Below are 27,743 nucleotides of genomic sequence, written 5' to 3' on the forward strand. Positions count from 1 at the left end.
GACAATTCATCATCATGGACGTTAAATATGAATTTAAGAGACTGACTTCGGTCAGCTTGCGGCTTTGATAAGCCAATAAGGCTTCTTCGCGAGTTCCTGCTTGTAGGAGGATCTAAATACAATACATACATGCATGTTGCCTAAGAAGCCTTATAAACACTCCTGAATTAAGTTTAAAAGTATTTGATGCACCCCGGATCCTCAATGCAAAAATATACACAACTATAGTGATAGAAAATCAGTTCCGAAAAGTAATTCGCGATCATAATATACTCTTGTCCCCTTCCCGTAGCATCCGGGCATCTATGGTCACCATAGTACCATTATCTGGGAACTTTTAGTTTGCTGGTATAGTAGGCATAGTAACAGTAAGACTTGATCTTGATTTGTTTTTTCAGAGAGATGAGATGGGAGAGATTGGAGAAATTGAAGAGATAATAATAGTGAGTGAAGAAGAGACAAAGATTTTGTTGGTTTGGACAAAGAGGATCAAAATGAAAACCCTGTCGAAACAAGAAATTGAAGCCAGATTACTTTCTTACAAATCCGGAACGATGAATGAGATATCAAGATACTTGGAAGCTGTACCACATTGTAGACAATACGAACTGGAAAACACTTTTAGTGTCACATGATGCAAATGATTTGACAGATATATGTTCTATTTGCTCATTTTTCGCTCTATTGTTTTGACTTTACAATGAACGTGAATCCAGCGTTAACCATAAAAGTCGCACAATTAATCAAAATGAATGTCACGTAAAACACGAATTACCTGCTTTTATTTCTTACTAAATTGTTAGTTTCTCTGTACAGTATCAGTATAGCGTTTCATAATTCAAAATGAAAGGTAATCCGGACGTTGAAGGGTGAAACTGACCGATGTTTATGAAAGTATTTTTAACGTTTTGACGGGTTAATGTTCGACATCCAAGGGCAATTTGCATCCTTTATGCATTAATATATGAAAATAGCTATAGATCTAGGTAATTAATTATAATGTTCCTGTATCTCCATGGTAACACCTTACCGTTTGGCCCAATATTTCTACAGACCCTATATGTCAAGATGTATTACAACGATTTTAACTATGAGTGACTTCTTAACTTCGCCGAAGAAAGTTGGTGGATAAAAGACGTCCATGAAGAGGGATGAGGTGTTGTTAATTTAACTTTTTCATCTAACTTTGGGTAACAAAATCTAGTTTTAAACAACGTAGTCGGACGAATCCTCCCTTCCTCCCACCGCCTTGAAACAATGGAACTACGAGCCGCTAGTTTTATGCCTTAAGGAGAAATACTTCATCACGTCAACTCATCCGTCGCATGCATGGTGGGTAAACATCCAATTTCCCTTAGTAAAATTTCGTATACACAATGCGTTATGTAGCAGTAATACACCTTAGCTGCAAGTGTACGCTGACGTCGTATTTGAAAATAATTTAAACGAGACCTACGAGGAAAGATAAAACGTGCCTTGAAATCAGCTTTTATGTTCTTTCTGAACAAACATTGACATGATACTATACGCCCATAACAATATTATTTGTTAGCTGGATAAGTCAGACATATAATGTAACAAATTGAATTAAACAGCAAAATGGAACCTCCTTAGTTGGTGTTATATGTGTCACCTGTTTATAAATGTGTTTAGGCAACAGCATGTTCATGATCAATGTTTTCATTTATTTTCAAAAATAAAATTTCATGTAGAGGCAAAAATATGTAAAATTGTAATTCATTGCTAGCTCATTTTGACTAACATTAGAAAGGTTTGGTACAATATTCAGAAATTAGCTTTCCTATTGCAAGAAGAAAGAAAAAAGAATAAAAACTACCATAAACAATATTACTGTAACATGTTGTGCTAATAAATAATCAATTAATTGGGATATGAACCAGCGTAAACCATCTCGAAATCTTACTTGAGGCTTTGAACTGACACACATTTGGAAAGTATATTGCTCAATAAATGTTTTTTTTTTTAAAAGTTGATGTTGGAAGAGAGTCGACTCTCATGCACGCAGCTTCATCTCAAATCACTATAGTGTCGTTAGCTACATACGCCATTGCTATCATGTCTTTTATATAAGCGGACCCGAAGTGGAACTTGATTGATGCACCCCTCCTACATTTAATCCACTCTGTAATGGATTACGGTATGACGTCATCACTCAGTCACTAAAACATCAACCGTTCATTACTACTAGTTTCCTTATATGTCATACAACAACAGTTCGCTACCAGATAGTGATTTTATGACACAGTGTATGCTCTCGTTTCACAATGATTCATGATGCTATCACCCAACGGATACCCTCCTAAACCATCCGCAACTCCTCCCCGACCCCAGGGAATGATTTTATTATATTAAAAAATACCGGAATAGAGATTTATGGTAGATTTGAGTATAGACTTCTACAGTTAGCCCTTTGTGTGTAGAGAAAACTGTTACCCTATAAAAGTGAGATTACAAATGTTTATTTTTTCATATCAGTTCCTTTCACGGTTAATAAACTGTGGAAAAAATGTCAGGGAGAAATTAATGAACAAAGGATTTTCTACAAGAAATTTAAAATATCTTCTTGATACTTTTTGAATTGCTCACGAATTATGATATGCACATCAGCAGAGTAAAATAAAATAATCATGAAGCATCTGCCGGTGGGAGGGGATTGACAGTTTAAAAGTTATTTTCCAATATTGTGTGAGGCTTGTAACACACCGTAACACCGGACTAAACTTATTTTAAAGTCTATCCGTTTCTTTGTTTATCATTTCTTTGACTGTGTGTGCGGAAGGAAGATTATTTAGACCGCATCTAAACTTGACATTGAGAACAGTGCTATCACCAGTACGAGGTATAAACTTGTAACTGACCTATCTAAATTCCCTGTTCGATAAACAACAATTATAAATGTTTCCCCATGATGAGAAACAAAATCTAATACTCTTTTGTTTAATTTATTTGTCTGTTATTAAAATTACCGTTACTAGTTAACAGGAGCATGAATCTATGTCGCTCTTACCTTTTCTCCTGGAAGATTGCCCTTATCGTCACAGGCCTGAAAGGAAGATAAATATTATATCTCATGAGATTTTAAAATTAAATTTCAGGAAAATATTATATGGCGAAGCAAAAAATGTATAAATTAGTATGATATATCTTCACAAATATCACAGTAAACGATTCCTGGCAGGTAAACGCACATCTGTATTGAACACACTAAAGTCAATAAAGGAGACAGACTCGCCAATGTTAGATGCACGGACTTCATAACATGAATATCAACATCAGCTTTATAGGGAATACATAGTTAGTTTTAAACCCGTCATCAACCACTTTGTGACGTAATCAAACGCTGAGTGACGTCATAATGATGTCACTCAGCGAGAGTACGGGCACGCTAAATTCATCGAATTTTGAAGGTGCTCAGATGCCAAATGCTGGCACTTGTGTAGTTTTTTAAGCATACACACATGTACTAGTTTTGATTACAATATACATTTTTTTTTAGTGAAATATATTACGTACCTGGTAAAAGTTATGAGTTTGTTTCAAAGAGATTTTGCAAGGGACCGATTGGGAGCCTTAAGTAATTTTTTCGCATGCGTAACTGATGCTTTATTAGTCTGTATGATTTTGGCATAGGCTAAGCCCAATTTATGTTGAATATATTGTTAGGAATGTCGGGATTTTAGATGAAATTAGTGCTGGGCGCGATTCACGATTTTTAAGACAGTGCTGGGCGGTAATTTGTAATGCTGTGCGGGGCCGCCCAGCGTGGGCACATCCCTGCGTTCCTTAAAAATGAAATAAAAACCTTAAATTGAATATTTTAGTTAAACGTTTAGGTAATCACCTCTCCCTTAATTTTCTAGTATGTTAAAGTACATCAAGGTGATTCAACCTAGCTAAAAAAAATCCATGTGTTTCTTAGTTTCAAGTTAAACCCAGAAACGTCCTTTTATACATAAGCCTGCTTGGACCCACACATTCATATCAGTCACGTATATATACATAAATATAAAACAATCAAGAAATATAATCAATATGGGTCCCTCAAATCCCATTACACCTCTAACTACTAGAACCTATAGTCACATTTAATGATTGTTGTATTGCTGCGTGCAGTGACGTCAGACTTAAACATTTTAGAGATGAAAATTATCCATCGATATTTTTACCAATCAAACATTTTTGACTGAGACGGCTTGGAAGAGAGATACTGGAAGCACAATAGATTCATTTCGCTTTATATGTTCTTGTCTGTCTGAATATTATCTACTTCAAAATTGAGAATTTGTATTGATTCACAAGACAATTACTTCCATAAGGAGAGCACATAGGAGTCTACATGCAGAGAAAGAAGGACAACAATAATAAGGAAATAAGACGAAAGTACTGGAGTACGAACGTGGAAGGGAGACTTCCTTTAGTTTCATTTATTTGTACCATACCTCATATTATTTATACCATACCTAGTAACAAGGGTATCTGACGTATACGTTGTATTGGACGATACATACATCCTGGACAAATAAGTCATCGTCGTTGGACAAATGAACATTAACACAATATATAATTATCGTTACTTCAGTTCTGGACCTAGCCCCCCCCCCCCCCCCCCGCCATTAGAATCTGTTATGAAGATGCTTTTCCATCTTTAATATGTTCATTTACATATTACACATTAAACCAGAGAAAGTATGCTATAACGATAATTAGGCAATACATGGATTTTTATGACCGATCGTCTTTAATTGGGTTCAAGTTTACTGAATCAGAATAATATAAGTAAGTGCTACGTGTGATTACATTAATTACCACGTTTGCGCACAAGTCTATCTAACATTTACAGTTTTATAAGGTTTCGTTTCATGTTAAATTAATAACATAATACAACAACAGATATGGATGCTTCAGGAACACATGAATATGTTTCCAAATCAGATGAAAGGGCGTTGAAAGAGAGTAGTAGGGACAGTTTATTTCTAGCACCAACAAAATACAACTTGATGAAGACTTTGTAATAACGTCATGGGGACTTTCTAACACTTAATGTGAGCGTGACAGAGGTACACACTTGACAACATGTAAGAGTGTCGGGAAAATGAAGATCATATCCTAGATTAACGCTCTGACCTACCGTGACCTGTATTACATACTAATGTCCCATAACTCACTGATCTGTCACAGTTTACAACAATGTATACAAAAAAACAACTGAATCTTTATGTCAATATCTGAAAGTTAGAATTTCAACAAAACTAGTTAAGTCTCTATAGCTATGCATACTGTAGCACTTTCATCCAAGTATACGAACATGTCTTAGCCCCCGTATCGACTGCAACAGAATACATATAGCAATATACTATATATATGACTATGTGTTGTATTTTATACCAGGCAGTCGTATCTGTAAATCAGCTTAGTCTGTATTTCAGACAAATCCCTCTCATGACATCGTCAAAGGTGATATTTTAGTTAAAGCATTGCTTATACCATTTCGATTGCGAGGGATAATTCTTTCATCAATAACAGTGTATAAAAAAAATTAGATTAAAAATCCCCATAATTATAATCTGCAACATTAACAGCTCTTTCGTTAACTAATTATTCCTTTAAGCGTTTTGATTGGACAATACCTATTATATTGAGAAGACATGCACTATTCGTATGGAACACCCATTGTATCTTGCACTTAAGGTATTTTAGTTAAAGCCAACAGAAATTTACACAATCTTAATATCTTGCCCCAAAGAATGAAATAGAGCCCTTCAGTTATTTCTTCTTTGCGTTGCTGTAAAGTTTATTCAAACAGAATGACTAGAATCCTTTTTGTCTACTGCACATATAATAGCACTTTAACAAAATGCAGAAAGCAATATACGACAAAGGCTTAGAATATGTATATCTGCGACGCAAAAAATAGATTCATGTACGTGATCTTTTTCAACATTGTGTCCGTTTACAGCCGGCGTCACAAAATACGTGTCCAGTTCTTTAGTTACTATGGTATCTAGACAACAGAACGAAGCAGTAGTATAATTGCTCCCACATGCTGACTGGTAATATAGTTTTCTTGTGTAATTGTGCGTGGGAAGTGACTTAATCACGGCTCCACCGAATCATCGGTAATGATTTACTCCACAGAGCGAATCTTGTGCCACTAAAAATATATTTGCAAGACCTTCTTCTAAAGTTTATTTCAAACCACGAATATAATATTTTCACAAATTACAAAATAGTCTTCATTTTTTTTTCTTCATTTTATCATTAAACGTATCACTTCTTCCTTCACGTATATCAATCGCCAAAATGTCCACCATTGCACTCTGGAAAACAGTGAGTTGGATGTTCAAAAGCAATTTCGTTTATCTATGCACTCCACACACAAATAATAGGCAATAAAAAAACAGTTTCTGGTATGACTTTAAAACCATACTAAGAACAACAATGTTGAATCGCGCTGCTTCGCATCGGTCACCATCCGTTACACTACCAGTTCATCCTCATTTCTGACCTAGAAACTACAGGTAGTTAATGTATTATACACATGGGTGTACGTGGAACCATCGCAGAAACATTTACCTTGATAAATTTGAGTTAATAATTGAGTAAGATTGAACTTAGAAGAAAGAGTAGAAAATGTGTACTTTGTACTTTGTGTTGTTTTTGCGACAATCTGCTGGAAGCAAACTTGACCGTTAAAAGGAATGAGAAGGACTTGAACACATAATGTTACTTCAGTCCACCAGGGAAGATTAAAGTAAGTTTTTTAACAAACAAATATCTATGACACTAAATTTATAGGACACAAATTGCCTAAATCTGGTTAAACGACAAATAATTCACTAATCATTAGCAGTCACGTGATTGTGACAACATATCTAGATATCTTAGTTAGTTGCAGGGTATCCAATAATTATGCGAATACTTCAGGGTTTGGTCAATTTACAACCTACAGTGTGACGTAATAGGCAGCTTTATTTAATGGAAGACTAACTTCTCCTAACACCAGAGAAAACGAAGAAAATGAGCATAACCAGTGAAATCCAGGGAGCCTGCTACAAAGACAAATATGCAAGGGCAACTACAGTAAGCTACAGGGTCGGCTAAACGGACTGTTTTCACGACTGTTGTATGTGTTATGATGAACATTTGCCCTGAAATTAAATGAACATAAACAAGGACGGTGCAACATGATTGACAACATTCTACGGTTTCACATGTAATGAACATCGAGATGGTGACGTAAAAGCGGGATATGTTCAGTGCATTCATTTAGGTGGAGATATTATTTGATTAAGATATTTGTTAATGTCATTGATTTTTACTACAGCTAAGTTTTGGTTCAGAAGAATAATACCAATGTTTCACGAGGATTTATAGTGGTATGTTGGAAACGTTAAGCAGCGTCGGTTATGTCAATTATGTTGCTTTAAAGTCATACACGCTACTAGTGTTCTACTAAATGTTGAAATGATATGCTCGGTTGTAAATTATCATACCAATTTTCATGATTAACTTACAGACTTTATGACAAAGATATATTTTAAAGATATGTATTTCTGTTAACATCCAGAGTTTTATAAGTTTGTTTCTACGTTTGGAATAAACGTGATACAAAAGGTTCCGTAAGTTGTTCCTATATTATTTGGCGCCCTCAAACATCCACCCAATCCTAGAGACTAACAATAAGTAATGCATGAGGCTGGAAGGTCCGGGTGTGGCAATAAACTATCATTAACACTTGAAGATAATTATCAAGATAAAATAAACAATTAGCGGGTGACAAATTTGGAATATTTAAATCAGATTACCAGTTACCGACTATACCGTTATTGGGACCACTCCACTCCAAGCCCCCACCCCGGATCCTGACACCTTCAAAATCGTCTTATGTATGTACACGCGGGAATTAATACGAATGTCTGTCTTATATTTATATTTAATCAAGTGATTGTATATGTTTTTTAACCATGATATCCGTACAAGAAAACAACTAAGCGGGTAAGGATAGCTACACATATATACTACAGAGTTTCTGTTTTCTAATTTCTTCCCATTTTACACGAATACAATTATTATACCCCCCCCCCACCCTTTCAACATAAAAGAGTATTATATCGGAACCCTTGAAATGTCAGTAATTAAAATAGCTCCTCTTCCCTTCATATGACCAAGACCATGGCAAGCATTACCATTCAGAAGAATATACCAGAGTTTATTGGTTTCAAATGAAACCAGATCCATCCTTTCATTATATCTAGGCCTGCTGGACCCACAGACTTATGTCAGTCACGTAAACACTATCTGGATAATAATTTAAGCAAGTGATTCTTCAAATGCCCAGAAGCTTTCTAAGCAACATAATTTGTGGGACACAGTATTGTCTGAATCTGAATAAACGATGCATAACTCACTAATAAGTAGCAGTCATTTGATTGAAACAACATATTTATATCTCTTAATTAGTTGCAGGAGTGTCCAGTTATGTGTGAATATTATATGGATTGGTCAACGTTATAACCTATTACGTAGCAGTCAGCTTTATTTAATTTTTTTAAAACGTTTACGCAGTGACTTCATTCTCAACAGTATTTGAGTTAAACACTACGAAAGTATAGAAATCAACTTAAGCTAAGTTTTTAGAGTCAAATTCCACATACATTTGTTCCTGTTACTAACTTCCAAATTTTCCCCATTACCATCCTGTGCTTTTGACCAATTCGCAAAGTACCATAGCAATGATTATATTTAATTTGATTAGTAATTACCTCAATCAAGACCATCGATTAAAAGTACTATATCTGTTAGTGTTATAATACTGCATGGAAGACTCACGTCTCACACCAACAGAAACAACTAAACTAAACATGACCAGTTAAAACCAGGGAGCTGCTACAGTAAGATATATGGTCAGTTAAACGGACTGTTACGACTGTTGTTATGTGTTATGATGAACAATTACACAGAAATTATAAGAACAGACCTGTTCAATATGATTTATAACATTCTATGGTTTCATCTCAGAATAGGCGTGAAGTTTATTGGATGCAAATTCACAACCTCGAATATTGATAAAACGGCATGTGTCAAAACGATTGCACAATATATAGCAAACTTGTCCAAAAGTCAATCTTTTAGCTATATCTATATGTTTGAAATATCAAACTGACATGGAAATTGTATATAATATAGAACTGATGAGATTGATTTAGACCATGTTCGCAATATTCCATCCGCTCTCCCCCCCCCCCCCCTCACTCCTTGAAAGTAGGAACGTGAAGGTATCTGAAAGTTCTTTCTTTACGTCAGAACTTGTAATATTAACAGCAATACGTAAACTTCACAGATAATGTATCACTATATTGATTTATTTACCCTTATTGGGAACTGAAAACAGTGCTAGGGCAGCATAACGCAAACAAGCTGATCAGACTAGCATTATGAGTAATAGCTGAATAAAAGGTGATCAACATCTTTACCTGCCATTGACCGGTTTGTAGATTCAGACGACGATACTTGCCAGTGTCGACACTATAAATCCAAACTGATGAAAAACATAAAAGAGAGATATGTTAATGATAAGTGCATCTTTAGTGGTCTGGAATGAAATCATAAACATTATGAGAGTATACGTTTTTAAGTTTTATACACTTATCAATGTTTTCGAAAGTTCTTTAAGTAATGCACAAACGTATGAGACTTTGACTACATATTTTCTGAATCTCTCTCTATCACGAGATAATTGAGTAGCTACTGTATTATACACACATTTGTCAAAAATAGTCAAACATTTACTAGATCGAAGAAAACGTGTTGTTTACACTGACTACTTCTCTCCTTGAGATTGATCGATGATGACATCATCAACAGTGACGTCACTCCACCATTAACAATGGGAATCTCGATGTGTCCTTTAAACACAGAACAAGGAACTAGGGTACAATGTGTACGAGTATGAGAAATAATGTTGAGGGGTGGAGATAGAGAGGTTTGTATGTATGTACATTACTCTTAATTAATTTAAATAATGAATGTAGGTAGAATCTTAGTAAAGATGTGTTATTGTACAGAAAAATGAAACATTTGATTGCTCGTGATGTTTGTAAAGGTACCCGATTTCAAGATATTCAGCTTTATATTACAACGCATTAGTGACATCATCAAAGACCATGAAAAATAATAATTTAAATATTGATAATAGAAAAAGACTAAATGTATTTGGAATTACGTAATTTAGTTAAATTACGGAGCTACAAGACTAGACAAATCATCGTCATAATTACGTGATCACATTCCCGATGTCCTGAGAGTATGTCAGTTGTGTAAATAAGGGGTTAATCAACGGTCTAGCGTGCGTTACTCACATGATTAATGCACGATCGGGGGATAATGCAAGCGATGCACGAGGGCGGAGCCCGAGTGCATCCAGCGATAGCATTAACACCCGGAGTGCATTAATCATGTGAGTAACGCATGCTAGACCGTTGATTAACCCCGTTCATTCATACACTACCATTTGTGTGGGGGAAAAATCATAAAACAAAACACTTTGGGTTACATATAACCAAAGATTTATTAAAGTGATGCCCCGTAATTTTACCGTGCGTTACTCACAGGATTAACCACGGTCAGCTGACCTGAATGGACCAATAGGATTTAGGAATCTTTACTAAGTATGAATGAACTAAGGTTTAAATGTCTTGTTTCCAGCCACTTTCTTGGGTTTTTTTTTCAACTGTATTAAGACTTAATACATCGATCTCTCTACTTGTCACTGACATGGAGGAGGAAGGTTTGTATATATATATAACATCGTGTAATTATGACTTGACATGCACAATTGTAACATTGAACAATAACACTGTCCAAATTTCTAAGTAGTTTCAAGAGACCCACATTAAAGTATACTATCGACAGAAGTGCTGATGGATACAAAAAAAAAAATACTTAGTACATGTAAAGTACATATGAAGATATCATATCAATATAAATTATGTTTTGTGTCGTGGTTTGTCTTTCACAACATCAATAAGGCAGTGACAAAACTACACCACGAACTAAACAGAAATATCAGCAGCAATTTTATACAATACTTCACTCTAAACACAATCTAGTCAAGCGAGGCTAAAGTCTAGTCATATCGACTGGTTTACGTTAGTCAACGATTATCCCGCCATAATCTTGGTAGAAATGCCTTCACGACTAACCCAAAAGGTCGCCTGACCAGAACATAATGGTCACAGTTCTATTTTAATCTGGTCCTACAATAAATGTCAGCACTGGGACGAAACTCACTAGTCAATCAGGTTGATATATTCGTCACATGAAAAAGCGCGGGAAAATATTAACAATTGTAGCGCCACGGTACGGCCTAGCGTACTGCACTGAACTATAGTACATTGTACACATACGTACACGACGAGCAAGGAACGTACAGCAGGGAGTTAGCAGCCAGACGGTTACGGTACGAAAAATCAAAAAAATATTATCATCCAGTGATATTGTCAGTAACCATTGCAAGGTTAGTATATTAGACCAGTTTTCTTTGGGCCTTTGGCCAGTGTCGTTTGTTAGTCACTTAAAAAGTATATAGTATATTAGACCATAAAGTGTGTATTTTCGATTATTCCAACTTGTGTACGAACAAGCTAAGATCTAGGTCCTAGGCTAGGCCTATCATGCAGTAGCTATAGGCGAATTGCCTAACGTTAAACCTAATGACGTTAAGCTGCCTTGTAGTTGTAGTAGTTGTACAGAACAGTTTATCGTAACAGTAGGCCTCCGTATATTTACAGTATCATGGTGGCCCCGGTATTCACGCGTTTCTCATGTTTGCAATGGATAATTTCTTTACAAAATAACAAACCTAAATTAAACTTAATATTTATAATCTGTATTAGAAACTTTAGCCTTAGGGGGATAGGACCTTGGCTATATTATTCTTGAAATATTTTAGGGGGATAAATTCACAGCAGTGTTTCTCCTGCACTTTCAGGGGGGACATAGCCTAGGCTTAGGTCCTAGGCCATATTATTTATACCTAGATTAGGTTTGAGTTAAGGATTAGCCTCCAATTAGGGTCACCCTAAGATAACGAATTAACTAGAATAGTGTGTATGGGATTGTGTAGTTGCGTGCGAAACTGTTACACTAAATAAGCTGATTATTCCTAGGGCCCTAAAGCCCCCCCCCCCCCAGGCCTAGCCCTAAATAGTTTTTATAAAATACAGAGGCTAGGCCTATGTTTCATACGAAACATCAACTGAACATGACGCCAATCTTTTATTACCAGTTTGTCCACTGACCATCCTATCCAACAATCCCGTAACAATTCACAGGAGAATACAATCCCCCTTCCAAAATAAACATTGGGGACCTTGGAGCAATCTAACAGCCTATTGCTGCCACAGCTGTGTCATATCAATTTATAGGCCTAGTTGTCAGTAATATAGAGGGGGAATATTTCTGGACAATTGCACTGACTTGTCCGGAATTTTTGGCTAAAATTTGTTATATATTCTAGCGGCATGAGTTGGGACAGTTTTTTCTGCTATTTTTTAAGTTTGTACAAAACAGTTCCGATTCAGAACAAAGGTGGGTGGGTGTTTAATTTGTTGTAGCTGTTTGTAGGGAGTCATTTAGCCTTGGACTAGGCTTTTTTCAAGATGGAATATTCCTCGCTTTACCTGTGGTACCGTGAACCGCAGTTGATCCCCCTAGGCTAACCCTAATTCCATTGGAAATAAAATAGGACATCTTTTACGGGGTGTTTCATTCAACTTTTTGGAAATACTACAATTTCAAACATAAATGTATTTTGTTATCATTGTACACTTGACAAATGAAAATGTAGCTGCCATAGCGGATTGATTAATGTTTGCACATGTTTCTTTTCCATACAGGTATCAAATGCATTCAGGCTTCTGTATCACTGCATAGTAATTTCACTTCCATTTCTACTGTACATTTTAGTAATGGGATGTGATTAAATAGTTGAATTGTGACTGGTATCGTACCGTACATATTTACCCACATGCTGTACAAAATATGCACATGAACATTAGGGATGTGAACAAATAACAAAAGTTGTATGTCTATCACATTGGCAGATAGACGTCGTTTAATTGTGGAAGAGGATGCTACTAGCGAAGTGGTTAAGAAAGTCTATCCTTGGCTATTTGAAGATGAAGAGGTACTGTATGAATATGTCTTTGTAGATATTATTTATTATACAGTAGTCTGCGTAAAAGTAAAATTCAATCTTGTGGTTTCAAAAGTTATGGACATTTGAATATATTCACTTTATGCCCACCACTTGTCGAACCACGACTTTGTTTTTCAAAAATCAATTCAAGACAGTGTTGCGCTAAGCAGCGCGATTGCAGGATTCCCACACTTTTTTTTGCTGATACTGCTATTGGGAATTTGTAGGGGGGATGTTCCCCCTTAAAAAGAAACCATTTTGTTTTATTCTGAGCTAGAGCCCGATCTATACCTTTATCAGCAAGATCACTCCGCAAAACCTCATGTCCTCATCCCAAGACTTGGGGAGCCTACTGCTCCTACATTGACCAGCTACAGTAGTCTCTCTCTACTTCTTTACCAATTCGCATCTTCCATCCCTTTCGACATGTCTAAACCATCTCAATCTACGTCTCTGAACATAATCCCGAATATGTGTTAGTCCTAAGCGATCTCTTAACTTCTCAGGTGAATTTACCATATGTACTGTATAATATCTAATTGATCTTATTTAACCATAGATACTACTTGAATTAAAGCGACTTGAAGGAAAGACGACAATGGCACAGTTGCTTGGTGAAGGGCTTTCCAAGTATGGAGATGCCATAATCCGCTGCACTTAGAAGATGAAGCATCCCACTGTCATAGATACATCCATGGAGAAGGACGAGGGTGCCCGTTAAGGTACATTAGTAACAATTCAATCTGTAATTCACTATTCAAGTGATCATCACCCAGGTATGTGCTGGGTCTTCAAAATGGACTACGAGCAAAGTCTGAGGCAGGGGTGGATGCAAAATATGTCTTAGTAAGGGGGTATAACCATTCAGATGTATGGTAGTGAAAAATAAACACCTTCATTAGACATTAACGTTTGTCGTCTTGCATCATACAGTCTAAGGAAAATAGGGCGCATCCGTACATACTCAGACTGTGGTAGCACTAAAAGGCTAGTGTAGGCATTTGTCTCTTCACATCTTGACTCTTGCAACAGACTCATTTATGGACTGCCAAATAAGCTCCAGCGTTGTACGAGCTGCCAGGTTGGTTACCTTATCTAGGAAGTGTGAACACATAACCCCCATCCTTGTAAATCTCCACTGGTTACAAGTGAAGAAGCGTATCATGTGTAAGTTAATGCTTTTGACCTACAAAATATTAAATAAACTTGCTCCATACTATCTATGTAAACTTCTCAATATCAATGAACCGGTACATATTCTCAGGTCAAATGCTGCTACAACACTTATTGTACAAATGTCAGCACCATTACTTACGGTGAGAGTTCTTTTTTCAGCAGCTGCTAAACTCTGAAACCAACTACCACCACATGTTTGAAATGCTAAATCTATATGTAAATTTAGGACCTTGTTAAGACTTACTAGCAGAGGGTTGTGTGATTTTAAATTATGCTGATTTAAATCAGTGGTTTTTTTTAAATCACTGATTTAAATCACTTTTCTAATTCTTGGCAGGAAAAGTTGAATTTGTGGTCAGCATATTCTCTGAAATCAAGCAGTTCCTTATAAAATAGAGTCTCAATCAAGTATCAAAGCAATTTCAGTAAATCTGGGGGGGGGGGGGGGGGGGTTGTATTTTCAGGGAGAAAAATCCTTGTCACATACACCGGTATGGCATGAGGCCTATCATGCTTAAACAAATTGAACAATTCTAGAAATTGCCTGCTAGAATCCCCTCAGAGTTCAGTTAAGTTCAGTAGAATAAGGATCAGGATGGACCCTGTGAAAAACCCTGTACCACAGATAACCCAGACTGCCAGATATGATCATGGATGAACACAATCAAGTGCTCAGATGATAACGAGACAGGCTGTGTATTGACGGTAGATTGCATAAATTATGGCTGTGAAGTACTTCATTTGGTACAAACAAGTGTCTGTGTTCAACAAAGGGAAATTGGTACAGTATCATGGGCCCCTTAGTGAAGGGGATATAGGGCCTAATTTTGAAATTATATTCAAGACTGTTGACTTCCCTTGATTGTCCCGAAATCAAATTAAATCATTGGGCTGACTGCTCGTATGTGATATGGGTGGGTATAGATGTTTTTGGAAGATTTAGGTAACATTTGAGAGGAAATTGAACTTTTGATTATTGCAAATTTTATTCGATTATTTAAAAAAAAATTAAAAAATCAACTCTGAATTAGCATTTATATTTGCAATATGGGTAATGTTTTGTATAATTATATTTTTTCTGTGTGCAGTGCATTGCAGCATTGTGGTCTTGGACGGAATGCCCTATATAAAAACGTTTTATTATTATTAAGGTTATTATAACATGTTTGAAGTTATGGATATGGATATAGAATGTCTATTCCGATTTCCAAAAATATATTGTTCAATATGCAAATCCATGGGTGGAAGTAGGTGGTACAGTATGTGACAACCTGCCCCCACTTCCCCCTATATGCCTATATGTATTATAGGCTACACGATATGCAGTTTGATCCATTTATATGATGCAATGTTACATTGTTACAAGCTGAGTATATGGAAATCTAGTCTACTTACTCTACTTTGGAAACAAGAGGCATTTCAATTTATCACTGTCTGCATATTCTCAAATAATATCTTCCTTGTTCAACTTTCACACTAGTTCATGCTCTGTTGCCAGCTGAATCCTGAGGTTCAAATTTTCATGTGTCAATCTGCTTGCTAGTCTGCTCTCTATTATCTTCATTTTACTGAAGACCTCAGAATATGGTATATGGTTGTTAATTCAGGAAAAACATGTTCTCGGACTTCAGGAATCTGTAGGTATCAATGAAACCTATCTGCTTTGGGTCCAAGATGCGAGTTTGACAACTGATACATATTCTTGACAAATGGAGCAACTCTTTAAATACAATCTCAGTATTTGATATTTTTCCATTAATGTTTCTATATTTTGCTTCAAATGTTCCTTATCAGTTATCATTGTCTTGAATCCCTCAAGCTGAAACAATGACATGGATGCAATCATTTTTTATGGCCCATGCCAGTAGGGGCCCACGACAAATAACTGAACAATTGGCATAACTTAAAGATGCTTGCTTGGGTTGAGCTCATACTTGATATTACTTAGCTAAGTAGCCTAGACCTTATCAAATGATACAAATATCTTTGCTGAAAATAAGACCTGTGATGTACTTAGTACTCTACTTTAATATTATCACCTAAGCAATTTATCGAGTATTGAGTATTGCTCTCCTGACTGCAGATGAGTGAATCTGTGATATTTTTGTCCTATCGATGTTACTAAATATGACATAATATCACTCTTCTGAAATGTCATGATGTTATGAGTGCTTTAACATTCTGTTGTTGATTTTTCTTTTAGAGTCTAGAATGCATGCAGCAATTCTGTCAGTTCCGACTCTACTGAATGAGAAGTTGGGTGCTATGATTGTATTTGCAGATGAGGATAGTGTAAGTACCCAATGTATTATTTAAATCAACAGTATGTAAACTATGGGTCAAGGCCATCAGAGGTGGTCTGATATTGTATGTACAGTGTCGAGGGTTCATCATGATAGTGCCCTGGTAGTGTTTCCTTTGGGGTATTCGGCAATTTTAGGTCTGATGCCATATGGGCTATTTCAGGAAATAACTCAAAATTAATATTTTCCTACAGATTGTATGGTTACAATGCTTAGAGTTTAATTGTCACGATAGTGTTTTGGTAGTGCTCCTTTGGGGTGTTTGGAATTTTAGGCCAAAGGTCATGTATGGGCCATATGGGCCATTTTGAACTCCTGAACTCCGCCTGAAATCACACAAAATGTTTCTTTTCCTATGAATTCTATGGTGCAGTGGTACTTAGGTAGTGCCTCCTTTGGGTTTTTAGGATTTGGGGGCCTAAGTCACCTGTAGACCATATGGGCCAATTTATGAAATCACTCAAAATGATACTTTTCATACAAATTTGCCCTAAAATTGGTTTAGCCCTAACATTTGTTGGGGCATCTTTTTTTTTTTTGGGGGGGGGGGCATTTTTTGGCATCCTTATTTCTGGGGGGCCTTGAAATATTTGGGCCCTGAAAACCTTCTGTCTGCAACAAAGGCCCGCACATCTGATCATTATTCCCTAACTAAATATCACATGTATGACCTGGGAGTGTTCATAGCTGTAAATATAGTAAGGGCATCATCACAAAGGTAGAATAGACTAGTATGTATGTGATAACTGGAACAGAATGTTGGACAGATTTCAATCTGTAGTTGCAGTAACCATAACCCAATGTGGATTTCCTGATCAGCCCCAAGTGTATTAAAATCATCTAGTGGAATGAATCCCTACCATGATGTAATTAGCTGTAACAAGATGTCATAACTCATGGCAAATATTCATTTCTCTCTAAAATACACGGAACCAGTGCACCATTTAGCTCTGTTGTTTCATTTATACTCTGCTATTATTTATATCATCAAAAATAGTATTACTTGTAGTGAATACGATGTACTGTAAATTGATTTGAAAAAATATTTAAGAAATTATTTATTTTGATTCCTTCGTTGGTGGAGTATATTTGTTTGTTGGTCACTCATGGCCATCATGGTGGATCAGCCACCCCTCCCATTTTCTGAAACTGGAAAGCGCTGTATATTGAATACATATACCTTAATATCTTTGCAGGTTACAGACTTGTCAGACGTGCCAGTTTATATCCAGGTGACAGAGGATGAAGGTGTTCCAGAGTACACTGTGATAGTGGAAACCTTGCAAGTAGCTACTTTGAAAAGTTTGTTCGCAGCCATGTGCAATTATTTGGCAGTGTTCTATGTCCTAAATATGGCATATGAGCCTTTGCTGAAGAAAACCCTTCAGTTTAAAAAAAAATCATTTTGAATGTTGATGATACTACACCGGCAGATAAATCAGTCAATAAAATTCTGGAGAAACTAAACATGCAAATCGCTAAAAGTTGATGGCCTAATTACTGCTCCAGGCACCTACCATTTTTTGTACAGTTTTTTTGGCTCAAACTGTCATCACATTTATAACATAGAATACTGCCTATCAATTGCACTAGCATATATGAGTCAAAATAGGCTAAGGTGTTATAAAACTGTAACTAACTTGCAAATAATAAGTCATTGAAAATTTTTTCATTATCATTTGAGCTGTTGCGTGTGTTAGTTTTGACTTACAAAATGTTGTTATTTTTGGTTACGATGCCGAAGGCCGAGTAACCTATGTGATCAAGTTGGCGTGTGTGAGGGTGCGTTTGTTTTGCTATCTGACCGAGGACTTGAACAAAACAATTTCAGGTCCTCGGTTGTGATTTCTAAAGAATCACCACGTCCTCGGAAGAATTCTATTGTATGGGGTATTGTTAAGGTTAGGGTACGTGGATTTGAACAATGGAAAATACAATGGGGTCCTCAGTCTGAATGTAATGCAAACATGTGTGTGTGGGTATGCGTTTGTTTTGCTATCTGACCGAGGACTTGAACAAAAGAATTTCAGGTCCTCGGTTGTGATTTCTAAAGAATCACCACGTCCTCGGAAGAATTCTATTGTATGGGGTATTGTTAATGTTACGGTACGTGGATTTGAACAATGGAAAATACAATGGGGTCCTCGGTCTGAACGAAACACAAACATGTATGTGTGTGTGTCTGGATGTGACAGCTTGCTCGTAAACACGACATCTCAACAACGACACATTGGATCAATGTCATATTGGACTGGTGATGTGTGGATGGTCCCTATTGTTTTTGTTCTCCATCACATGAATATTAATAAGTGGGTAGGGCTTAAAGTAAAATTCTTAAAATGTCAATATCTTCGCAACGGTATGTCCGATCTGCTTCATACTTGGTATGGTGATGTAAGTGGTTCATTGTCACATGACAATGGAATTTCATCTAATTAATATTCATGAGTAGGTGGGGCTTAATCCTTAATTGCTAGAAATAGCTTGTAAACCTGAAATCTTAGAAATTAAATGTTGAATTACTGTCATTTTGAACTAGTACATGCTCCATGATTAGTAGATGTTCCCTGTTGTTTTTGTTGTTCATGACATGAATATTAATGAGTAGGCAGCAGTTAAAGTGAAAGTCTTAAAATGTCAATAACTTTGCAACGGTATAACCGATCATCTCCATACTTTGTTGATTGGTGGTGGATAATAATAGTTACATTTTCATATGAAAATAACATGTAACCTCATTAATATTCATGTGTTTGTTGGCCATATAGCATTTGTTGTCCCTCATTCCTAAACTCCTGTCATTCGTCACGTTTGACATGTTTTCCTGGTTCCTGGGAGCTTGCTGATCTTATCTATATTTGTTTTGCTTTATAAAACCATGAAATTGGCTAGCCAGGCCATTAAAGGAGTAGTCCAGTGACAAATTAAACTGGACTGAAAAAAAGTAACCTTTGCAATTAAGTTGGCATTTGTGTATGTTGTGATGAGTTGGTATGTTTGTATGTTTTGATCAAGTTTACGTGTGGGTATGTGTGTATATGTATGTTGCATAAATAGCTGGCTCAGACAATTAAAGGGATAGTCTATAGTGAAAATAGTAAATGAACTTAATAATCTGGTATTACTGTACATGTACCTATAGAGTATAGGGAAATCTTATGTGAGTGGGGTAGATTAATGTGTTGGTAGTAAGGTGTGAAACTGGTAAAATCTGATGGGTGTCAGGTGGGGGGGGGGTTGTCAGATGAGTAGGGTGATGTTGGGATCAGGGTTGTAGGATGGTAGGTGAGGCTGCAGGTGGTATGATGGTATGGGTTCCGCTCTGGGTTGGGGATATGGGTTGTGTCGTATGATCCCCATGTGTTTGTCTGGAGAGGGGGTGTGGGGTGGTGAAATGCCTAGAGTCAACTATATCACTTTTTTTCAACTTTATATGTACATCAATAAAGGCATTAATTTTTGGTTTTGTTTACGATGGCCAGGTAATCTACAGTTTAGCATGTTTGCAAGTGTATGTATAATCTTAATTTAATTACTGTAAATGTATTGAATAACTTGTAGATATGCTACATTATCATTACATGGACCTCATTGTTTTTGTTGTCCAGTACATGAATATGTGGGTGGGGCTTGTAATCAAATTCTTAAAATGTCGATATTTTTTCAAATATATGTCTGATCACCTTCATACTTGGTAGGTTGGTACAGTAGTGCTACAGGAAACTGAAATTTCATTTATATTCATGAGTGCAACTGACAACTTTATGTCTGATCAGCTTCAGTTTGGTTTCAGTTGTCTGGCAATAAGTACAATACAGGTATATAACAATAACAAATTCTGACTTATCTTATTTCATAAACTCTCATCGGCATCAGAACCACTAAACCTTTGGGTTTTCTGGTTCTTCAAGTACTGATGAAATCAGACACTCTTTTGTACTTACTATTGAGGTGAAGCATATGTAGTGTTTAAGAGAAAATATAAAATGTGATTCCAAATTAATACAGAAATTCTTGCTTTCTTTTTTTCATGTGAGAGGGCTTGATGGTCTAGCAGTGGTTAAGGCCCAATCAGGTTTTATATCCGAGAATTGTTCCCACCAGTTAGCTCAACAGACAGCTTTGTACCTATAAGGGAGTTGTCGCAGGTTCGAATCTGTGGTGGGTCATATAAAACTAGTATAGAAAAACTACTTTTATCCATGGGCAAGACTAATGGATTAGTCAAGTGACTGCTGGACTAATCATTTAGGTCGCTTGACAAAAGCCTGGTCGATAGAGCATTGTTGAAAGACTAGCAAAAACTGGTCATGTGACTAATTGAATAAGTCAATTGACATCTTGACTAATCGTTTAGGTCGCTTGACTAAAGCCTGGTCGATAGAGGCATAATTGAATGACTAGTAAAAACTGGTCATGTGACTAATTGAATTAGTCAACTGACATCTTGACTAATCGTTTAGGTCGCTTGACTAAAGCCTGGTCGATAGAGGCATAATTGAATGACTAGTAAAAACTGGTCATGTGACCAGGTTTACTTAGTCATATGACCAGAACTATTTGGTCACTGGACCAAAAGTTAGTCAAGTGACTAGAATTAATTGGTCGATAGAAGCATTGTCTGGACTAATGTACTCTAGTCATCTTGACTAGATTATGTTTACAGTGTTGTTGAATTGAAATAGAACAGACCATTGTAACATCTCTTTGTTTCTGTTTGTTTACATTTTCTGATTCCGGAATTTGAATGCGAGCCTAGATATTGCAGCCGATCTTACAAAGATATCATAGTTGCAGTGCGCACTCTATTAAATAATCGGCCGTTTTACCGGTTCAGATCTACCCACCTGCTATAACTAACTGCACGTCCCTAGTTTTACGGTTATGATTCAGTTACGATATGAAAAATGCTCATTTCCATTAAACTCAAGAAACACGTATCTAGTTTGAAAAACCACGACAATTCTGTTTTTATCAGAGACTACCATAGCCTGCGGCATATAGTTGCATCCATGGTAATGTACTTGGTCGAAGATCGCAGTAATAATGAAAGTATTCCATGGATATTTTTGTTCCAGCTAACTGCCTACAATTTGAGATAATAAGCAGATTCTTAGGCTAGATTTCCCCATTGACTAAGGTTGGTGGTTGGCTACCATGCGGTCAAAGATAGCAGCAATAGCGCAAGTATTCTGTGAATATTTTAGTGCCAGCTAATAGACCGTGGGCCATAGAGCAAAAATCCCTTTAGTTTTTGAGTTCCGTAGTTCACCTCTGGGGGCAACATAATTTCTTAATAAAATTGTTGCTTAGAACACCCTAAAATAAAAATCATTACAACGATATCATAATTGCAGTGCGCATTCTATTAAATAATCGGCCGTTTCACCGGTTCAGATCTACCCACCTGCTATAACTAACTGCTAGTCCCTAGTTTTACGGTTATGATTCAGTAACAGAACTGTTGACGATATGACAAATGCTCATTTCCATTAAACTAAAAAAAAAAACACGTATCTAATGTGAATAACCATGATAATTCTTTTTCATCAGAGAGTACCATAGCCTGCAGCATAGTTGCATCCATGATAATTTACTTCATCCAAGCGGAGGATGAACAATTTCTCTTGAGCAATATCTGTATTAAATGAGTAAGAACATTCTAGGCCTGAGTCGGTTCCCAAATACTCGGGTACCCGACCTAACATTCGTTAACCCGGATCGAAAACACACAAACGGGTACCCGTTTTCTGAGGGGGTATAGCGTAAGTGCTACGCGAGTGCTCTCATGATTTCATGTTTTGATTAATCAAGACACGCGATTACGGAAGATTAATTTCATGAAATAACTTTCTTGTAGTGTAGATGGCTGTTTTAATTGCTTACTATTTCTAGTTTTAGCCATTCGTAATGGTTATTTTTCCTGTGTGGATAAAATCACTCAACACCTAAAACGAAAATATTAAACAAAACTTATACAAAAATTTCAAAACTGAAATCTTTAATCCACCGCAACAGTTACTGTGTGCGTACAATACTATATTACCTCTTCAAAAAATAGCACATAGCCACATACCTTCCAAACAATTGCCGATTTCCAGATAATTGAAAGTTGTAAACAAGGCTACGCATGTGTGTGTGTGTTAACATCAGGGGCGTCAATCCGATTTGAAACGTGGGGGGGGGGGGGACGTAATCGATTCGAGTATTCCGGCCGTAAGTACTATCTAAGCGGAGCGCAACCATCGGTTGGCGCGCAGCGTAGCAAGAAAATTTCAGATTGCAATACATGCCATATCGCTGGAGATGGCACTTACCAGGCTGGATAGCAGCCATCTAGTTGCGTGATTTCGTGAGAAAATTACAAATTCGTCACTCAGGAAATCTGCAATAAAGTTCATGCGACCTTAATTTTTGGTGGATTATTTCTTTTATTAGTGATTCCAATTGACATGAACATTAGAACCCAGTGCAAGTTGACACATGATGCGGCGAACTAGAACCCAAGCCCCATTTTGCCCTATCTTTCAGGATAGAATACCCCTCATTTGTTCGAACCCATGACAACTAACAATCTGTGAATAAATTTACTTCAAAATGGCCACATTATATTGCACCAAGTCGGTCAAGGAATGGCCCCTGGGCCTCAGATATAGGCCTATAGGAACGATGTCCCAAAATGTCCTCGGACATATAGGCAAAGGAAGCTATCCGCCGCGACTGCATGAGTTTCTCGACTTGCCGTCCTGGGAGTCATACCACAAAATTGTGCATTTCCTCATACGCCATTATTAATAATTTAAATAAGTAACTAATTAGGCACATTCCAGATCCGAGATCGTATAGTGAGCTTAGCGCAAATTTGGCCAAAAGTCGTCATACGCCAGCATGTTAAAACAGCAATGACTTGCAATGCCACCCGTGACACACTCCCAATGGGACTGTGTCAGTTTAATGTTTTGCTAGGTCTACGAGAATACATTTCTATGAAATTTGAAACAAGGATGGCAAGACAAACCACTTTAATTATATTTCAGGACCTCACACATGCGCATGTATTGTCAGACTTAAAATAGGTCCCACTGGCACTCATTTCACAAACTTATTAGCCCACCCCCACCCCCACCTCCCCCACCCCAACCAAATATTATTGTGAAAATTCGGGCAATATGCTGATAACTTTTCGGGCACCTACTGAAAGAAAGATAATTTGCAATGCGTGTTCAGTGGTTAAACTTATATTATTATTACCATTAATATTGTAACGACTTGCCCAATAATTCTAACCTATATGGAAGGGTAATAACAGGGAAAATGATTGTACGTTATTGGCATGCGATGTAAAAACCGATGCATGCTTATATGATATGCACATTAAGATGTGGAATGAAAATGTAAATATATGAATGTAAATATGACTGTCGCACTTCAATTTTTCAACTTTCGTCAGTTTTACCAATTTGGGGGTGAGACACCCCCCCCCCCCCTTCTAGCGACGTCCCTGCGTGTACCCAGTGTTCTCACTGTGGAGTAAACTTCGGTATCACTCAACAACAAGGTAACATGGGATACGCTGCCACGGAATATGCTCCCTATATCATTTCTTCAATATTAGGGAACGGGCACCGTCTTTGAAACACCATCTACAACTAAACAACAAATACGTACAGGCTTTGGCTCTAGCTATGAAGTGATGTCTCTTATGATAATGACAGAGCGCTCTATTTTTTTACTGGAATCGCCCGAAGATGCGGCGTCTGTATAATCCGAGGAACCAACGAACTTCTCTGCTAACTCCTCAGGCTTCAACTGGGCTAGACGTTCGCGGTGAATATGGCACACCATCACATGGTTCAGCCTCTGTTGAGTCATGGTGCTCCGTAGCCATGTCTTCAAACGCCTCAAAGCACTAAAGATGTCTCGACATCCGTCGAACTGGCGGGGGAGACGAGGAGCAACCGCAAGAGAGCTTTGACTTCACAAAACATAGCCCGTACCGCTGGATTCATCGACTTGTATATTTGTCTATACCCTTCAACCGACGATACCCTATACCCTTCAACCATTGATATTCGATGATATGAATCCTGAGATGTGTAAGCCCTAACCAAATAGAGCCACGACACTACTCTTTTTCCAAATGTATGTGTGTGGGGGGGACATTTGATAGTGTGTCCCCCACCCATCGAAATGTGAGCGGGCGTGTCCCCCCGCCCCCCCCCCCCCCAGGATTGACGCCCATGGTTAACAGCCGATGTGGTGTTAGGCTAGCATGTGGTCGAAGATAGCAGTAATAATGAACTTATTCTATGGATATTTAAGTTCCAACTAACTGCCTTAAAATTTGATAAGCTAGTTTTCCCCATTGACTTAGGCTGGTGGTTCACTATCATGTGGTCAAAGATAGCAGCAATAACGAAAGTGAAAATTTTAGTGCCAGCTAATTGCGACACAATTTACGCGAATAAACAGATGGTTAGGCTAGATTTCCATGTGACTCTTTAGGCTACCATATGGTCGGTTATTTGTGGGGATTTTACGCAAACCATGGATTATAGCTCCATGGTTTAATTCACGTTGAGAGCTGAAATTTATTACAGGAAATCCCGTCTTGGCAACTTTTGACATGCTGGATTTGAAATAAATTGTGTGAGTCGCGCAATCCTGCGGCTAATGCGAACCCTGGATTGTAGTAACAGAAACAGTCGCAAGTAATTGTATGCAAGATTTTTCTTCATTTCATGTGCATCTGCATTATTATTTATTATACAGCAAAAGATTTAGTTGTTCATTACAACAGGAGTATCGCTTGAAAATGTATATTCGGAAGGGGCGTGCGCTTCTCCCTACCCCTTACACCGACAATTCCATTTTTGACGTTTCCATATTTCCTCTCTCACTAATGTATATAGTCTATCATAACGCGTGTGTGTGTATGGACGCCTTAAACAATTGTACAAGTGTGCTATGAAACCAACTATGGCTGGTCTCCGGGGAACATGACGCATGTCGGTATTAGACCAGGATCAATATGCGAACTGCACTAGACATATGTCCTTCGATGCAACACTTTCATCAATAGATAACATGTTATACACTCCGACCTGAATGCTAATTTTTACCCAAAATCTAGTACCGTAACTCGTACAATTAATCTAAAAATAAATTTCGCATGCGATTTGAGAATTGGGCACATCTCCTGTGAATATCATGTAGTGGATCCAAGGGCTTATCATGGGCGGGGGAGGTGGGGGGGGGGAGGGGCGACGCATCTCTTCTTGAGATTGTCTCCATCTGCATGAAAATGCGCCTGCAACTCTACGCCCACCCCTCTAATCGCTTCCCTGTGAGTTACGAAACTTAATTAATGACCTTCGCCCGTAGTACCAAGATCTTGACAAAATCCGGCAACACACCACTTTATCGATAACAAGTGATCGGGTAGTGTATTAGAGACGTCTAGAGTTCGTGCACTAACCTATACATGGAGTGTGACCTCTTCCGATTTTGCAATTTCCCAAGATCAGGCCCCGAAAAATCCCAAGGACACTGTACTGTATGGATATCTAGCAATATCTAGCAATATCTAGCGATATTTAGGGATGAAAATCGCAAGATCTTCCATAAACCGAACGCAGATAGAGAATCGAAGCCTTCAGTGTGTAATGAACTTGAAACTGTGCGTCTTTCGAAATGAAAAGAATGTGGGGCATCGCACAATAAACATATAAAAGTTATTTATTTCAGTCTCATTTAAATTATTCAAAATTTTAAAGCACACAGCAGATATCACATCATATCAGTGAGCATGAACAGAAAATGGCGTTCCAGGATGAACAGCCTCCAATTGTTTATGTTTGTAGTCATATGAGCCCAATTTCATTGGGGGGGGGGGGGCTGTTACGACTTGCCCGAAAAATATAACCACATTTTTTTGCGTTCAACATGTTAATTTACATATCATGTAGGCATGCATCGGTTATTACATCGCATGCCAATTACATGCAATCATTTGCCGTGTTATTACCGAAATGGCGAATTTGTCGGGCAAGCTAAGAACTTTATTTTAATTACCAAGGAGATTTATTTAAACTATTGATTTTCTTTTAGCTACATCATTGCAATTTATTTTTCTTTCAGTAGGTGCCCGAAAAATTCTCAGCATATTGCCCGAATTTTCACAAAAATATTTGCAGCCCCCCTTCCCCCGAAGTTTTATAGTAGCCGTGATAAGAGGTTTTAATATTTGTAGACCAATTAATTTAATTACATAACTTAACTGTCTGAATTTTCAAAATTCCCTGACCAACATTCTTCATCATACTTTCCCCTACTCCTGCAATTTGACCGGTCTGTTACTTAGGGGTTGAAGAAGGTTCTTCTATATTGGTTGTCCATAGATGAAATGTTGTGCAACATTATAGGTATATTTTGAAGTGAATTTATTCACGAGAAATATTTTCAAATTCTGAATAAATAATGGGCGTAAACCTTGACAAGTGGGGCTGACGGGTATTGTGGGCCGCGACGTAGAATCACCTACATTATTAATGATCCACAGGAGATGCGGTGAGGTCGAACATGATGTGTGATTGGTGACAATCTTCAAATAGGTTATGGATGAAAACAAAAACTATTGGGAAATACCTGGTTCTCAGACAAAAGTGTACATCTGGTTGGTCATTTTCAAGCCCGTGAAATGCCATTTCCGGTGATCTGGGGGGGGGGGGGTATCAAAACCACAAATGTTCTTGTACGCTGCGCTCCAACCGAAAGTGGCGCTCCGCTTGCCATGGATAGTAAGTCGCGCCCCCGGGTTAGAAAATCTTGGATACGCGCCTGATTATAACGTTTACAATTTTTTTTACACGTCTGTAGACAAGATGGTGGACCATACAGTTGAAAACATTCAATAAAAATAATAATGATCTTTTCTTGTATTTACGCGTTGACCGCAGGGACGTTGCTAAAGAGAAGGGGTGGGGATGTCTCACCACCCAAGCTTGGTAAAAATGACGATAGTTGGAAATTTGGAGTACGACTGT

The 27,743-nt window shown here is 37.4% G+C and overlaps 2 protein-coding genes and 1 long non-coding RNA gene across 3 annotated transcripts in view; 2 read left to right on the top strand and 1 right to left on the bottom strand.

Moving 5' to 3' along the window:
• LOC139969995 (uncharacterized) overlaps window positions 1–27,743 on the top strand; it is a 958,452-nt gene that overhangs the window by 105,583 nt on the left and 825,126 nt on the right. The window lies entirely within an intron of this gene.
• Window positions 2,061–27,743, bottom strand: part of LOC139969984 (uncharacterized) — a 119,909-nt gene continuing 94,226 nt past the window's right edge. Inside the window, exons 7-8 of the mRNA XM_071975482.1 lie at window positions 9,495–9,559; window positions 2,061–3,064 (exon numbers count right to left, since the gene is read on the bottom strand). Of these exons, the coding sequence (XP_071831583.1) occupies window positions 3,014–3,064; window positions 9,495–9,559 (116 nt within the window). The 3' untranslated portion in view covers window positions 2,061–3,013. The remainder of the gene's footprint in view (window positions 3,065–9,494; window positions 9,560–27,743) is intronic.
• Window positions 11,149–21,374, top strand: LOC139970297 (uncharacterized). The gene is made up of 5 exons (XR_011794083.1): window positions 11,149–11,536; window positions 13,125–13,207; window positions 13,779–13,941; window positions 16,599–16,687; window positions 17,895–21,374. It is a non-coding gene; the product is annotated as an uncharacterized lncRNA (long non-coding RNA).

This window comes from Apostichopus japonicus, chromosome 7, assembly GCF_037975245.1.
Source record: "Apostichopus japonicus isolate 1M-3 chromosome 7, ASM3797524v1, whole genome shotgun sequence".
Lineage (NCBI taxonomy): Eukaryota > Metazoa > Echinodermata > Holothuroidea > Aspidochirotida > Stichopodidae > Apostichopus > Apostichopus japonicus.